A 14,464-nucleotide genomic window follows, 5' to 3' on the forward strand; every position below is an offset into this window, starting at 1 on the left:
AAGGACCAACTGGACTCTACAACGCAAATACCCTCTAAAGGGGCCAGGTGTCTTGACTGATTATGCATGCCTGCACAAATCCTCTTAGTTAGATACTGGCCTGAACTCGCATCAACAGCACTGGGGTATTGACCACACTATCCCCATTTTGCAGATAACAAAAGCGAGACTTGGAGATATGAAGTGAAGTGTACGAAGCCTATTCAGCTAGTCTGTGGTGGGTTCCAATCGAGTCTGTGATTCGGGACCTGAGCTCCTCACTGGTGTGACATACTGCAGTGCCTGTTGTGTATTTACTGCTTTCTGTGGCTGCCAGCATTGCCCAGAGGTCCTACATCTGGCCACCATCCAGGAATTACCAATTAGACACATTCATCTGTTACTTCTTGACTTCCTCTCTCTGTCTAGGTCAGAGTAGGGCAGGTATGGAAAACCTAGAACCTCCCCTTGGGTGCACATCTCAGACCCAGGATGCCCTGAATACCATGTGAAGAGGAGAGAGGTAGCCCTGGCTAATTCTCTACCCCCTCCTACATCTGGAAGTAACTGCTACAAACAGGATGGTATACAGGAGGGAAAGACTCCAGAGCAGTAAAATCTCTCAAGTTTTCTTTGCCTAGCACTTTCCTCCAGTCTACCAGGTAGCCCTGGAGCCCCCCTCGAGTCCTTGGCTCACGCCGAACAGCCCTAAGGTAGACCTAATGGCCCAGTGCCTCCTCATGACAGTTGAGAACATGTGGATCAAGGCTAAGGAGAGGAAATCAGTCACTGCTGAACTACTGTAGAACTTTAAATATTTATCCATTTTTACCAGAAAATCTAACCAAGTTATTTCCATTTTAATGAAAATGCACAATTCTGATGAGTATAAAGAACACTTGTACTCAACATTTGCTTGACTGTATCTAACAATATTTCTAGAATTCAGCTTAATGTGACCATTATATTTAATGTGAACATTATATGGATGATGGACATGATGGGACAGAGTAGAAACAATATAAATAAAAATTTAAAAAGACTAAAATATTAAATGATGACATGACACCAATTTTCATAAAATGTTGTTGTTCCAAGTGCTCAGCAATGGCCAGGATCATATTTATTTTTAAATGTCACTTAGAGAAACCTGAAGCTCACAATCACCAAGGCTAAATTCTAACTATCACCAAAGGCAAGGTAAACCAGCCACACAGGAAATACATAAGCTCCAAGTTTCTTTCTTGCTTTATTTTAGGTTATATCATGTAACCTCAAGTCATTTCTTTCCATTCTGCTGTTCTCAATATGAATTGACAAGCCTTACCTCCCACTATGTCTGCTAACCTGTGGGAATTATGACCAGACTATTTTTAATGTTTCGGAGAAGTCTCCAATAACTGCATCACCTTTTTCATAGACCCGGTGACACGTCATATGTCCAAGAAGTGGACTGGGCACTGGAAGGTACTTCTTGGCAATGAGAAATAAAGATGATTCATGCTGAGTAAAGAAGAATACAGTACCAAGTGTGATGGCTTTTTCTAGGTTATTCTTAAGACAGTAAAGCGGCACACTGCTCCCTACAAACTCAGTGTGTGGCCAGATTCAGATGGTCCTATGTAATGCATGAGATGATGTTAGGTTGTTTATTATATCATTGCTATCAAGTGTTCTCAAGGCAGAGAATTTCTCTTTATTTATTTGAGGGGGACAAAGAGAGACAGAGAGATGGAGAGAGAATGCCCATTCACTGGCTCATTCCCCAAATGCCAGCAGTGGCCTTGAATCTGGGAGCCAGAACTCAATCCAGGTCTCCCACGGTCTGCCTTAGGGTCAGGAGTAGGGCCAGCTCTGGGTGTCAAACTCAGGTACTCAGATGTGGCATGTGGGTGTCTTAAGTGCTAGGCCAAACGCTTGTTCTAAGAACTACTTTTTTAAAGTAACCAACTAATCACCAGGAGGAAGAAAGCTAAGTAAGATCACCGAGACTGGTTAACTTTCATTCCCATGTAAGCTTACATATCCTAAATTTATTGTGGGTTAAACCCACATAAAGGTCAGTATGATAATGAGTTCCCTCTAACTGTGACTTCTGGTAACTTCTGTGCACAGCACAACAGCATCTAACAACCTGTCTACAGGTGTGACCGTGAGAGAGTTCACTGTGACAGATGCTCTCCCAGCCCCAGGTCACTGGGGCAGCAATACTCCTGGTGCTTTCTCCATCTCTGCTCCTGGCATGTCCCTCCCTCCTGGCAAGAGCAGATACTGAGTGAGCTGGGCTTGAGTTTCTGACTCTTGGGCAAAAGTCTAAGTGAGAGTAGCGAGCAGATGGGAGGGAGTGGAAAAAAACCCAGGCCAGCTGTTAGGAGGTAAAAGAATATTTTGAAGAGCAGACAGCAGATTACCTGCCTGCCCAGGATAGTGACCGGCCCCGCCAGCTGCCCTTCTGTGCATACCTGGCTGACCAGCTCGGGTATTCCCAGAGCTCTGTCAATCTCCTCCAGGCCATCGAAATTCCGCAGCGCCAGGTAGAGCTGGTCCAGGAGAGCTCCCTCATCACTTGGAGACTCGGCTGCGGGATGCGGGCACAGCAAGTCATCGGGAGAGCTGCCAAAAGGCTGCCTGTAAGGAAACAAATTTCACCTTGAACCCGTGGAGAAGCTAGCCAGGTGCAGAACGCTGTTTTCCCTTAAAGGCAGAAGTTGACTTCCGCAGTCATTGGTGTGCACTAGGGCAGCACAGAGCAAACGATTCAAACCGCAGACGCCATTTCTTCAGGCTTTGCATCATCGGCTCTGTTTCTACTGCCCACTGCTTCACAGCTGTTGGAGATCACAACGGCACGCACCGCGGAGCCAGGATTCTAACCTGGATGTGGGTGAGGCCAGGGCACGTCAGCCCATCCTATTCTGCACAAAACACACAGACTCCTCAGGCAAGTATTTATGGACTTTGCACCAATGGAATGAAAGGGCCTTTCTGAACTCAAGTAGGAAACACTAAGTCCAGTGGCTATACAAGGTAATGAGTGATAAAATCTCAACACTAAACATCAAACTCTATGATGTATTAAAAAAAACTCTCGTAATTTAAACTGACAAATGAAAGGAGCTTTTCAATAAGAGTTTCTGAGTTACTTTAATACCAAAGGGAGAAATGACACTTGTATTTTACCAAAAGCCTATTTGGTAATTTTGAACTTGCTATGTGACATTTGAGAGATAATCGAAGTTTACAGATAAGTAAGCTCATCCTTAAGTAGCAATGAACTTATTAACGGATGCAGTTGTCTAACCCAGTTCAATGCCCCCACGTTTTTGTAGACAGTCTTAATCTGAAACTTTGACTTAAAACCCTGAGTTACTGAAGTGCTGAGTGTTGAAACCAACAATTATTAATTGTTAACAACTATTACTTTCAGATAACTGTAACCGAGTGCATTAACAGTCAATGCTTGCATTTATCCCTGGTTACTTTACAGGAAAATCGCAAGCTGAGCGTCTCCTTGATTGATGTCAGTCCTCATCTCCCATCTCCTGGCTCCAAGCCTGAGGTCCCTCTGCTCTGAGGCATTGCAACCTGGCTGGGCAGCCACAACCCCAAGCTGACCTTCGCCGTGCACTTGGTTCCATTCAAGGGTGCCAACCGTCTCTACAGGCACCTTTCAAACCCTCAGAGCTGTGGTCCAAGCCCACTCTCCAGAATCGACTTTTTCAACTCAAACTTGATCAGGTTACTCCACTATTGCTCTGCTCAGGGAGTGGGAAGAGGCAGTGGACAGAAAAGTGGCAACAAGGAAGAAAACTACAGGGCTGCCTGCCATGGGAGCCCAGAGAGGAGGAACTTCCCCAGTGAGGAGTGATCAACATTTGGATGAGGCAGCCTCTCCTGAAACAAACTCCCTGACTTGAAAGTCAAGAGCAGATGTCAGTCCAAAGGGTCTTAGACACGACTGCATCCCCCGCTGCTGGTTGAGTGAGGCAGTGAAGCACTCGTGGTCCACCTGTGTTTTACAGTTCCCGAGTTCTGTTTCTTCAGCAGCTGCGCTCGCCTGTAACCCACCCACCCAAGCTGTCCCAGTGACGGCAGGCTAACGTGAAGCCCAGTCCACGTAAGGGCGCACGGCCTCCGCATGAGCAGAAGCAAGGACAGGCTCTCTCTTGTGGCTTCTCCACCTGCTCTACCTTGAGACCTTCCACGAAAGGCAGCCACTGTATTTTAAGAGAAAATCCCTTTAATAATCCCAACAGAAATCTTTAAAAAGTTGTATTTTAAACACCTCTTTTACATACCAGATGAATGAAAGAAAAAAAAACACAATGGAAGTAAAAAAGGAGAAAATTTAGCTAGAAACGAGTATATGAATATGTTACAGATTTACAGGTTTGTATACTATCTTTTTGAAACATAAATATAAACTAATGCTGGAATCACAACACATTTAAAAACCTGGTTTTAAATCTTCCTTTTTTGGGGCCGGTGCTGTGGTGCAGTGGGTTAATCCTCTGCCTGTGGCGCTTGCAACCCATATGGGCTCTGGTCTAGTCTCAGCTGCTCCTCTTCCAATCCAGCTCTCTGCTGTGGTCTGAGAAAGCAGTAGAAGATGGCCCAAGTTCTTGGGCCTCTGCACCCATGTGGGAGACCCAGAAGAAGCTCCTGGCTCCTGGCTTTGGATCGTTGCAGCTCCAGCCATTTCAGCCATCTGGGGAGTGAACCAGCAGACGAAAGACCTTTCTCTCTGTCTCTCCCTCTCACTGTCTGTAACTCTACCTCTCAAATAAATAAATAAATCTTAAAAAAAAAAATCTTCCTTTTAACGAATAAAGATTTATTTATTCATTTGAAAAGCAGAATGACACAGACAAAGGGGTCTTCCATCTGCTGCTTCACTCCCCAAGTAGTTACAACAGCTGGGGCTGAGCCAGGCTGAAGCCAAGAGCTAGGAATTCCGTCTAGGTCTCCCATGGCCAGGAATTCCATCTAAGTCTCCCAGATGGGTGGCAGGGGCTCAATTACTTGGGCCATCTTTGACTGTTCCCAGGAGCATTAGCAGGAAGATATATTGGAAGCAGAACAGCTGGGACTTAAACTGGCACTTGGATATATGGGATACTGGTGTCACAAGTAGTGGTATGTCCTGCTGCACCACAACACTGGTCCCTGTTCTTCTTCCTTTTTTTTTTTTTTTTTTTTTTTTTAAGATTTTATTTATTTATTTAAAAGGCAGAGTTACAGAGAGAGGGAAAGACAGAGAGAAAGGTCTTCCATTCTCTGGTTCACTCCCCAGATGATCACAAAAGCTAGAGCTGAGCTGATCCTAAGCCAGGAGCCAGGAGCTTCTTCCAGGTCTCCTACGTGGGTACAACAGCCCAAGCCCTTGGTCCATCTTCCAGTGGTTTTCTCAGGCCATACGCAAACAGCTGGATTGGAAGAGGAGCAGGCAGAACATGAACCAGCCTGTATGGGTTGCTGCTGGTGCTGCAGGTGGAGGCTGAGCCTATCACACCACAGCACCAACCCCATGGTCCCAGTTCTTTTTCTTTTTCTTTCTTTTTTTTTTTTTTTTTTATTTGACAGGTAGAGTTATAGACAGTGAGAGAGAAAGACAGAGAGAAAGGTCTTCCTTCCGTTGGTTCACTCCCCAAATGGCCGCCATGGCTGGCGCTGCACTGATCCAAAGCCAGGAGCCAGGTGCTTCCTCCTGGTCTCCAACGCGGGTGCAGGCGCCCAAGCATTTGGGCCATCCTCCACTGCCCTGCTGGGCCACAGCTGGGAGAGGAGCAACCGGGACTAGAACCCGGCGCCCATAAGGGATGTCGGCGCTGCAGCCGGAGGATTAACCAAGTGAGCCACGGTGCCGGCCCCGGTCCCAGTTCTTAAATCTTAACCATGGCTGGCGCCGCTGCTCACTAGGCTAATCCTCCGCCTGCAGCGCTGGTTACCCAGATTCTAGTCCTGGTTGGGGCGCTGGTTCTGTCCCGGTTGCTCCTCTTCCAGTCCAGCTCTCTGCTGTGGACCGGGAAGGCAGTGGAGGATGGCCCAGGTCCTTGGGCCCTGCACCCACAAGGGAGACCAGGAGGAAGCACCTGGCTCCTGGCTTCTGATCAGCACAGCGTGCCGGCTGTCGTGGCCATTTGGGGGGTGAACCAATGGAAGGAAGGCCTTTCTCTCTCTCTCTCTCTCTCTCTCTCTCTCTAACTCTGCCTGTCAAAAAAAAAAAAAAAATCTTAACTGTGATACTTTGTAAAAAGTACTCCATGTATTTTATTTCAAGATAAGTCTGGTTACAGTCTTTATTATCTTATCCCTTCTAAACTTTTATGACAATAAGAATACCATAAATATATATTTGAAAAAGATGGTAGATTAGTCCATAATCTATAACACACTCAAATAGTCATTTATTTACAGCTATATTTTCACTTTATTTGGTTCTACTGTGTTTTTCCATTCATTCAAACTGGTCATAGATTTCTTCCAAAATGAACTATTTAAAATAAAAAAGTGAGGTGGGCATTTGGCTTAGTGGTTGATTTAGCAGCTGGGATGCCAGCATCCCATACTGATGGGTCTGTGTTACAGCCCTGGCTCTGCTCCTGATTCCAGCTTCCTGCTAACGTGCACCCTGGGAGGCAGCAGGTGATGGCTCAAGTAGTTAGCTTTCCTGGATTGAGTTCTGGGCTCCTGGCTTTGCTCAGGTTCACTCCTAGCTGTTGTGGGCATTAGGAGAATGAACCAGAAGGTGGGAGCTTTCTCTGTCTCTGAAAACATAAGCAAAATAAAGTAAAAACAAAACTGGACTGTTTAAAAGAAAAGGAGTAGGGCAAGTGTTTGGCTTAGCAGTCAAGCTGTTGGCTGGGACGCCTGAATCCAGTGTCAGAGTGCCCGAGTTTGAGTCTCAGCCCCTGCTCCAGACTCCAGCTTCCTGCTCCTGTGGACTCCGGGAGGCAGCAGGGATGGCTCAAGTAGACGGGTCCCTGCCATTCACGTGGGAGATCTGGGCTGAGTTCCTGGCTACTGGCTTTGGTCCCTGGCTGTTGTGTGCATTTGAGGTGTGGATGAGAACTTTTTTTTTTTTCTCTCTCTCTTTTTCTCTCTGCCCTCAAATAAACTTGAAAAAAATTGTTTTTAAATGAGACAAATGAGATAAATGATTAGAAAAACTGAAATAACTGTAAAAGTAATTAAAATGTTTTGTTGTGTTCACAGTTCTTTTTTGCATGTTAATTTACATTTATATATTATGTTAATTATAGAAGATAAATAAAAAAGTTTAGGTTTACAGATATTATCACACTTGCATATAATTGTCACTTTGAGTCTCAATAATTATAGAAAATAACCACTTGTTTAAAAAAATTAAAGGCCAAAGTTAGGTGTTTTAAAATTTAACAGGCATAGTTTCTGTCACACAGTTCTTACATGGTCACAGAAGCAGTACCAGAATAGGATGGCACCAATCCAGATACTGCACTGCACACTGAGCAGGTTCACTCTGTTAAATGGACAAACTTTACTTTGGGAACTGTGTCCATCTTTGCTTTAACAGAACTCTCATCTGCTGGGTGATGGTAAAAAATCTTAACTTTTGGCATAGTTTTCTCTAGAAACTAATCTTTGACATTTCGAAATATCCCAAACAACTATGAAGTGCCAGATTTAATCTTACATTTTAATTAGCTACATGCTTCTGTGGAAATGGAAGTGTTGGGTATGTAGGGAATAACTCTCTAAGAGGCAAACACAATCAAAGCAAACTGCCTGGGAGTGGAAACTTGAGACTCTTTAAGATGCTGAAGAAATCTGGGGTTACTGGGCCTCAGAAAGTACAAGGCTAACCTGAGACTGAAGGCACCTGGAGGAGACCCAAGTGAGTAGTTACCCCCCAGCCCCTGCAGAGACCAAAGCAAATCCTCTCCTGAGAGCCTCCTCAGTTCAGACCCCAGGTTTTCACGGACCAAGATCAACTATGAACTCCCAATGCAAGAGTATCAGCATATTCAGGAAAACAGGCCACCCTGTGTGAGAGTCACAGCTGAATTTAGGAATCCCTCCCCCACGAAGTCCAGATATTACTGGATCAACGTCACTATGAATACAATGTCTAAAGACATAAGGACAGAATCATAGAAATAAGCAAACAATAGGAGACTATGAGAAACAACCAGACCAACAGACAACTGGATGAAATCCAGCCCAAGAGTGTATAGAAAATAACCACTTGTTTAAAAAAATTAAAGGTCAAAGGATATAGGATATAGGCCAAAGGAACTAGGATATGGCTATGAATAAACTATCCTGAAAAATACACAAATTAAGAAGTATGGAAGGTTATGGAAGGTAGAAGTTAAAAAAAAAAAAACTAACATAGAAGAAGGAGGTTAACATAGGTCTTATTGGAATCCCAAAAACAAAGATTAGAGAAAATGAAAGCAGGACAGAATATAAAGAGAAAATACCTAAAAATGCTTAAGAATTGATGAAAAACATTAATCCACAAGTAAACAAAATACAACATCCACCAAATACCAAACAGGATAAAGAAATCAATCCACACTGCAGCAAAGACACAGACTACATCAGAAATGAGAAAGAAAACATTTCCACAAAGAATTAGAATATTCTTCCAGGGGCCGCCGCCGTGGCTCTCTTGGTTAATCCTCTGCCTGCGGTGCCGGCATTCCATATGGGCACCGGGTTTTAGTCCCAGATGCACCTCTTCTAGTTCAGCTCTCTGCTGTGACCCGGGAGGGCAGTGGAGGATGACCCAAGTGCTTGGGCGCCTGAACCCGTGTGGTAGACCAGCAAGAAGCACCTGGCTCCTGGCTTCGGATTGGCGCAGCACTGGCTGTGGCAGCCACTTGGGGAGTGAACCAAAGGAAGGAAGACCTTTCTCTCTGTCTCTCCCTCTCACTGTCTTATCTCTGTCAAATAAATTAAAAAAAAAAAATATTCTTCCAGCCACACCTTCTGACGCTGCCTTCTGCTTGCTTGTAAAATGCACATAAAATGAAATGAGCCGATTTCCTGTTATCCTGAACATAGTGTGTTGCTCCTAGGGCCTCTGAGAGGCTGTCTTTGCCAGCTGCATGGGCCTGTTACCTCTGCCTCCTCACGTTGCATCTTTGTCGTCAGGACCCTGAAGGCCTCCCCAGTTACCCGACGCGGACAACCTCTTGAGAAATCGTTTATTTCTCTTATAGGCTTTATAGACAGCTACAATGGCCAGCAAGGGGCCAAGCCAAAGTCAGGAGTCAGGAGCTTCATCCGGGTCTCCCAAGTGGATGGCAGGGGACCAAACACCGGGGCCATCTTACACTGCTTTTCCCAGGCCATTAGCAGGGAACTGGATCAGAAGTGGAGCGGCCAGGACTTGAACTGGTGCCCATATGGGATGCAGGCGTTGCAAGCCATGACTTTACCTGATACACCACAACACCAGCTCCCACTGCAACTCCTTTAATCTCGGCCTGTCCTGGGTCTTGCTGTTGGATTTCCCCTCCCCATGTATGATCTGAATGACCAGTCAGGCACCAACTGTCAAAAGGGAGGGATTGCCTCCTGGCGCAGGACCCAAGGAGCTTTGGGCACACAGAACCACTACCCTCTTCTATGCCCTGGGTGCTCAGAACTCACCTGTTTTGGTTGGCAAAAGACGCCTGGTCGATAGGCAGGATGCTTTCGGGCCACGGGGCAGTCTGGTTTGGAGGCGCTTGTTGTTGGCTATACTGAGGTCCCCCCATGTTCATCTCTAATTCAGAGGGCCCTAGAAAGGAGGGGTAAAGACCAAAACATTTCAGGTTGCCAACAAGGAAGTATTAGCTGCTGCCATGTAATATAAAGTAAAACATCGGGTTTATGGCAAATGCATAGAACAGAAGCAGTAATAATTATCTAGATGAAAATAAGGTAAAAATTCTAGCTTTGAAATGAAGTAAAGACAATGCTGAGGCTGATAAAGGACATACCCAGACCAGCGGTTATAAACTTAGCATTTAGGACCTTCCATTATCTTAAAAAATGCTTTTATTCAGGTTTATTATCACTGGTATTTACTGTATTAGAAACAAATGGGGAATATAAGAAAAAGTACTAATTTACTTAAAAAAAAAAAAAAACTAAAACTAAAAAAAAAAAAAAAAACCCAACAGCTTTTTAGTAGTGAGATTTTACAGTATTGCAAATCACTTGAATGTCTGGAGTAGTGGAAGAGAGTGGTGTCCCTGTGCTTTCACACCGTATCCACTGGCTGACACACAGCCCCTAACTTCCGGAAACCTCAACTGTGTTCTTGTGAAAGGGTCAGAGCAGAGAAGGGAGAGGGTCTTCCTACTACGAAGGAAACAGTGCTGGCCTTGCGGAGGCCCTGAGGGGGCGCTCGGGTGCCGGCCCACACTTCCGAGGCAGTGCGGGTCTAGATCACTGGCTCCCGACCTTTGGCCAACTGCACTTCAGCCAGCTCTTCCAGGCAGGGGGAAAAGCAGAGCAGAAGCAAGGCCCAGGCGACAAGGACACACTCTTTCTCAGGAAGTCTTTTAGAGACTTTAAAGCTAATGGATGATATGGGCTTTTTAATTGTATTATCATCATTATCTGTAGACCTGCCTTCCATTACAATAGACAGTTTTCTGTCAAGTGCACTAAAAATCAGAGAAATTCAGCTACATAATCAAGCTTAGACAGCCATATTTCAAGCTCAAAGCCAGATGCCTTCCAGTGAAGGCGGTGAATAAATTAAATTTCTTGGTATAAGGGATTTGTTAGTATGAAGTTAACATGAATTAACAATTATTTAAATCTTTCCATTTAATTTTACACAGAAATTTGGCTATTTTTAGAATTTTTATGCAACTCTCAAATTGTATAAATTTTTTTAACTTTTATTTAATGAATATAAATTTCCAAAGTACAGCTTATGGATTACAATGGCTTTCCCCCTCATAACTTCCCTCCCACCCACAACCCTCCCCTTTCCCGCTCTCTCTCCCCTTCCATTCACATCAAGATTCATTTTCACAAATTGTATAAATTTATGTCTGGGAATCACTCATTCCTTTGAGTACATTCAATATAGAAAGGCAAGACGAATGTCATCTCTCAGAAACAATAAGCCAGGATGTGCTGAACAATTAAATAACTAGGTATGAAAACTGATGGCAGAGTTAGGATAAGAATTTTGCATTATCTTGTCAAAACAATCTTGGTATCTTTCCATGAATGATTTATCTCTTACTTATTGTGTAATATAGGGAAAGACATAAACACTGACTTATCTGAATTATGCTAATGTACAAGATAAGAGGAAGGTTAATGTCAATGACTAAGAAAACAATTTCAAGTATGAGTTGCACAGACCATTAATTTTTAAAAATATTACAGCTTTATGGAGATAATTCACATACCATACAAATCGCCTATTTAAAGTCTATCATTTGATGGCTTTTGGTGTATTCAGAGTCGTACAACCATCACCACAATCACTCTGGGAACATTTTCAGTTCCCTCAAAAGACACTCCCTCTTCTTGAAAGCCCTCCACCCTAGGCCACTACCACAGTGATTTCTGTCTGTACAGGTTTGCCTGTTCTGGACAGTTCCTCTGTATTAATTTTAATAACATATAACTGTCTCCAAATAGAGTGATTTTTCACATTCTGTGAGATGTTCTTTAAGCACCTGCACATGAGTGTGGACCTGGGATAGCTTTACATGGTGGACCAGAAATCTGCATTTTAAGCTCATGGCAGGATCCTAATGATCATGCAGAGTTAGAAGGTACAACTGCATTTTTCTGAACTATTTCTGTGTTTTTACAATACTATTTATACAAGGCACTTATAGTTTTGACATTCTAATCCACCTCTCCCAAAGGCTCAAATTCAGTAATTTAATAAAAAAGTAAAATTTCACAAAGACAGTTGACCCTCTTCTGTAACTGGAGAGCCTCTGAGATTCTATTATTGTAAACAGAGTTCCAGCAGCATCCCACTGAAGACAGCTTCACAGGAGGGGATTAGCAGCATGTTTTGAAAGAACGCGTGGAGCTGAAACTCGCCCTAAAGGGAGCCTTAAAACGAAAAGCAGAGAGCATGGGGTCGACCTTACCTATATTCATGACCTGAGACTGCAGCATCTGTCTCTGGCCAGGCTGACTGCTGGGTCTCATGGGGATGCTGGCTGTTGGGTTCCGAATCAATCCTCCTTGGCTGGGCCGGTTCATGGCACTGGTGGTGGCGGCACAGGTGACTCTCACAGCTGCACTCTGCGGTGCCCATTCCCCAGATGGCATGGTGGGCCGGGAAGCATTGCTACCAATCATTCCTGCACACAAGCCAAAGGCAACTGAGAGGTGCAGTGACCGAAGCCATACTTAGCATGTGCAAGTGCCAGATGAGCTTACTCCTTACAAGACAATCGTTCTGCAATCCAGAGTTAGTCCAAGAGCTGACAGCCTCACCGGGGTAGACGGGGGCCCTTGGCCAAGAAGTAAGACTTGGCAATTACTACAAAGTTTTCATAACACGGACTTGCCAGTCTTTACAGTTCGGAAAAGCTGTTACAATTGTTCCCATATGTACTTAGAAACAGGTGCTGTGGCAAGTGGATAACCCCAACTTCCTTCCTCAGGAAGTGAATCACATTAGCTGAGACACACGTCAATGCTTTACTTTCCAAAAGGGAGGTGAGGCTCAGAGGAGCAAGGTAAAAATTGATCATCATAATTACACAGGATCTTTCTGGTATTGGCCAGAGTCCTTCATAGCCCAGGCAAGGGAACCCCTACTAATCCAGAGTGCCTGGGCCACCACATTCCTGATGACACAGATCTAGAATGGCTTAGGAGAGATGTGTACAGTTTCTTTCATGCTTGAGATTTTAACAGTTATCTCACTACACATAACAAAAGAGCAGCACACTGCCTAGCAGGATCAAGAGTTTATGCCCTCCGGGCCTGTCCCCAGCATGCTGGCCATGGCTAAACACTGGCTAAGACTTGACATTGTGAAGGGGAAAAACCCCACATGAGGTTCCTTCATTTTCAAGTGTTTGGTGACGGTGTACAAAGGTTTTGCTTTCAAATACAATGGCTTACTTTCATTTGCTTTGTGAAAAACAATCAAGAAAAAAGGGGTTATTTAACAAGCAGAGAGAACAAGCATTGTGGGTGTTTCTTTATCTGTGAAATGATCACGTACTATGAGCATGATGAAGGGTAATTAGTTAGATTTTAAAAGTTAGGACAATTTTATATTAATAAGTATTTTAAAAATATTTTAAGATTAGATTTGAACCATACAAAGATAATACAGAAATAGGCATTTTATTTTTCCAAAAGTATGTAATCTAAGTAACAAGATTCTGGAAAGTCTATAAGTAGAGGGGAACAGCATCCATTATTCAACAATATTAACGCAACAGAAACTGAGGCCCTTGCTTTCAGCCTGAGTTTCTAGAGCAAAGCAGGGGACCTTTATACCAGTGGCCTGCTGGCTGTCCAGATCTTAATGGAGGCGTATTCCCAAGTCCCTACATAAGATTCCAAACAAAAACCCAGCTCTCGTTCTGCTCACAGGTAGCCACCCTGGTATCACTGGCTAACTTTCCTCTTACAGAATTTTACACGTTTTCAAATAACATAAAATGAATATGGCACTGTTTCTGTGTACAAATTCATGAAACAGTCAGTAACCATTGTATGGTACATCGGGTAGGCTCTCAATATTTGCTGAATGAACAAAGCAGTTACTACAGTACAGTTCACGCTTTGCATGAATTCCTTACCAATAACAGAAAGCAAAAGATCCACCTTTCCCCCTTAAATTGAACACTTACATTCAGTTAACTAAAACAAATGGCAATGTATAGGGATTACAGACTAGGCTAAAAATAAAATACCAAGAATTAGAACACCCACAACTGTATGAGTTTTTAAAGTATCTATTTCTTTCCATGCCTTTGTCTCTTGCACCTCATTCAGACAAAGGAAGACGGCTATGAATGGTGAGCAGCTCTTTATCAGGAAAGTCAGCTCCCTGCTATACCCGTGGTACACAGATATTAGGTGCAGGGGGTGGTGGCAATGGCTATCAGTGCTGCCACAGTGGTTCTGGCCCTGAATGCCATAGTGGTTTGGGAATACGCTAGCTGCTGTGACTGTTACTCAGGAAATCTGCCTGGGCAACTTGGCTGATGCCTGAATTAGAGCAGGTCAAGGTCCAAATCAGATCCTAGGCAGCTTCCTACAACTGAGTCCTATGCCAGATCTGAAAACTGCTATTATGCTAGGCATATGACTGCTTTAATTTTTTGAATGATTCTCCAGATATAAATCATCAATAAATAAGTTGTTTTTGGGGAGCAGGTGTTGTGGCACAGTGGGTTAAGCTACTGCTTGCGATGCTGGCATCCCATACTAGAGTGCCATTTGGAGTCTTGGCCGCCCTGCTTCTGATCCAGGTTCCTGCTAATGTGCCTTGGAA

At 44.0% G+C, this 14,464-nt stretch overlaps 1 protein-coding gene across 31 annotated transcripts in view; it reads right to left on the reverse strand.

Annotated features, from left to right (window-relative positions):
• The window catches only part of NCOA2 (nuclear receptor coactivator 2), a 299,083-nt gene that overhangs the window by 26,759 nt on the left and 257,860 nt on the right, over window positions 1–14,464 (reverse strand). For all 31 annotated transcript variants that reach the window (XM_070075148.2, XM_017341389.4, XM_089335359.1 and 28 more), the window contains 3 exons: window positions 12,090–12,305; window positions 9,622–9,751; window positions 2,442–2,607 (listed from right to left, as the gene is read on the reverse strand). In XM_070075148.2, coding sequence (XP_069931249.2) covers window positions 2,442–2,607; window positions 9,622–9,751; window positions 12,090–12,305 — 512 coding nt within the window. The remainder of the gene's footprint in view (window positions 1–2,441; window positions 2,608–9,621; window positions 9,752–12,089; window positions 12,306–14,464) is intronic.

The sequence above is a fragment of the Oryctolagus cuniculus genome, chromosome 6, assembly GCF_051225735.1.
Source record: "Oryctolagus cuniculus isolate XC-2025 breed Fujian yellow rabbit chromosome 6, ASM5122573v1, whole genome shotgun sequence".
NCBI lineage: Eukaryota > Metazoa > Chordata > Mammalia > Lagomorpha > Leporidae > Oryctolagus > Oryctolagus cuniculus.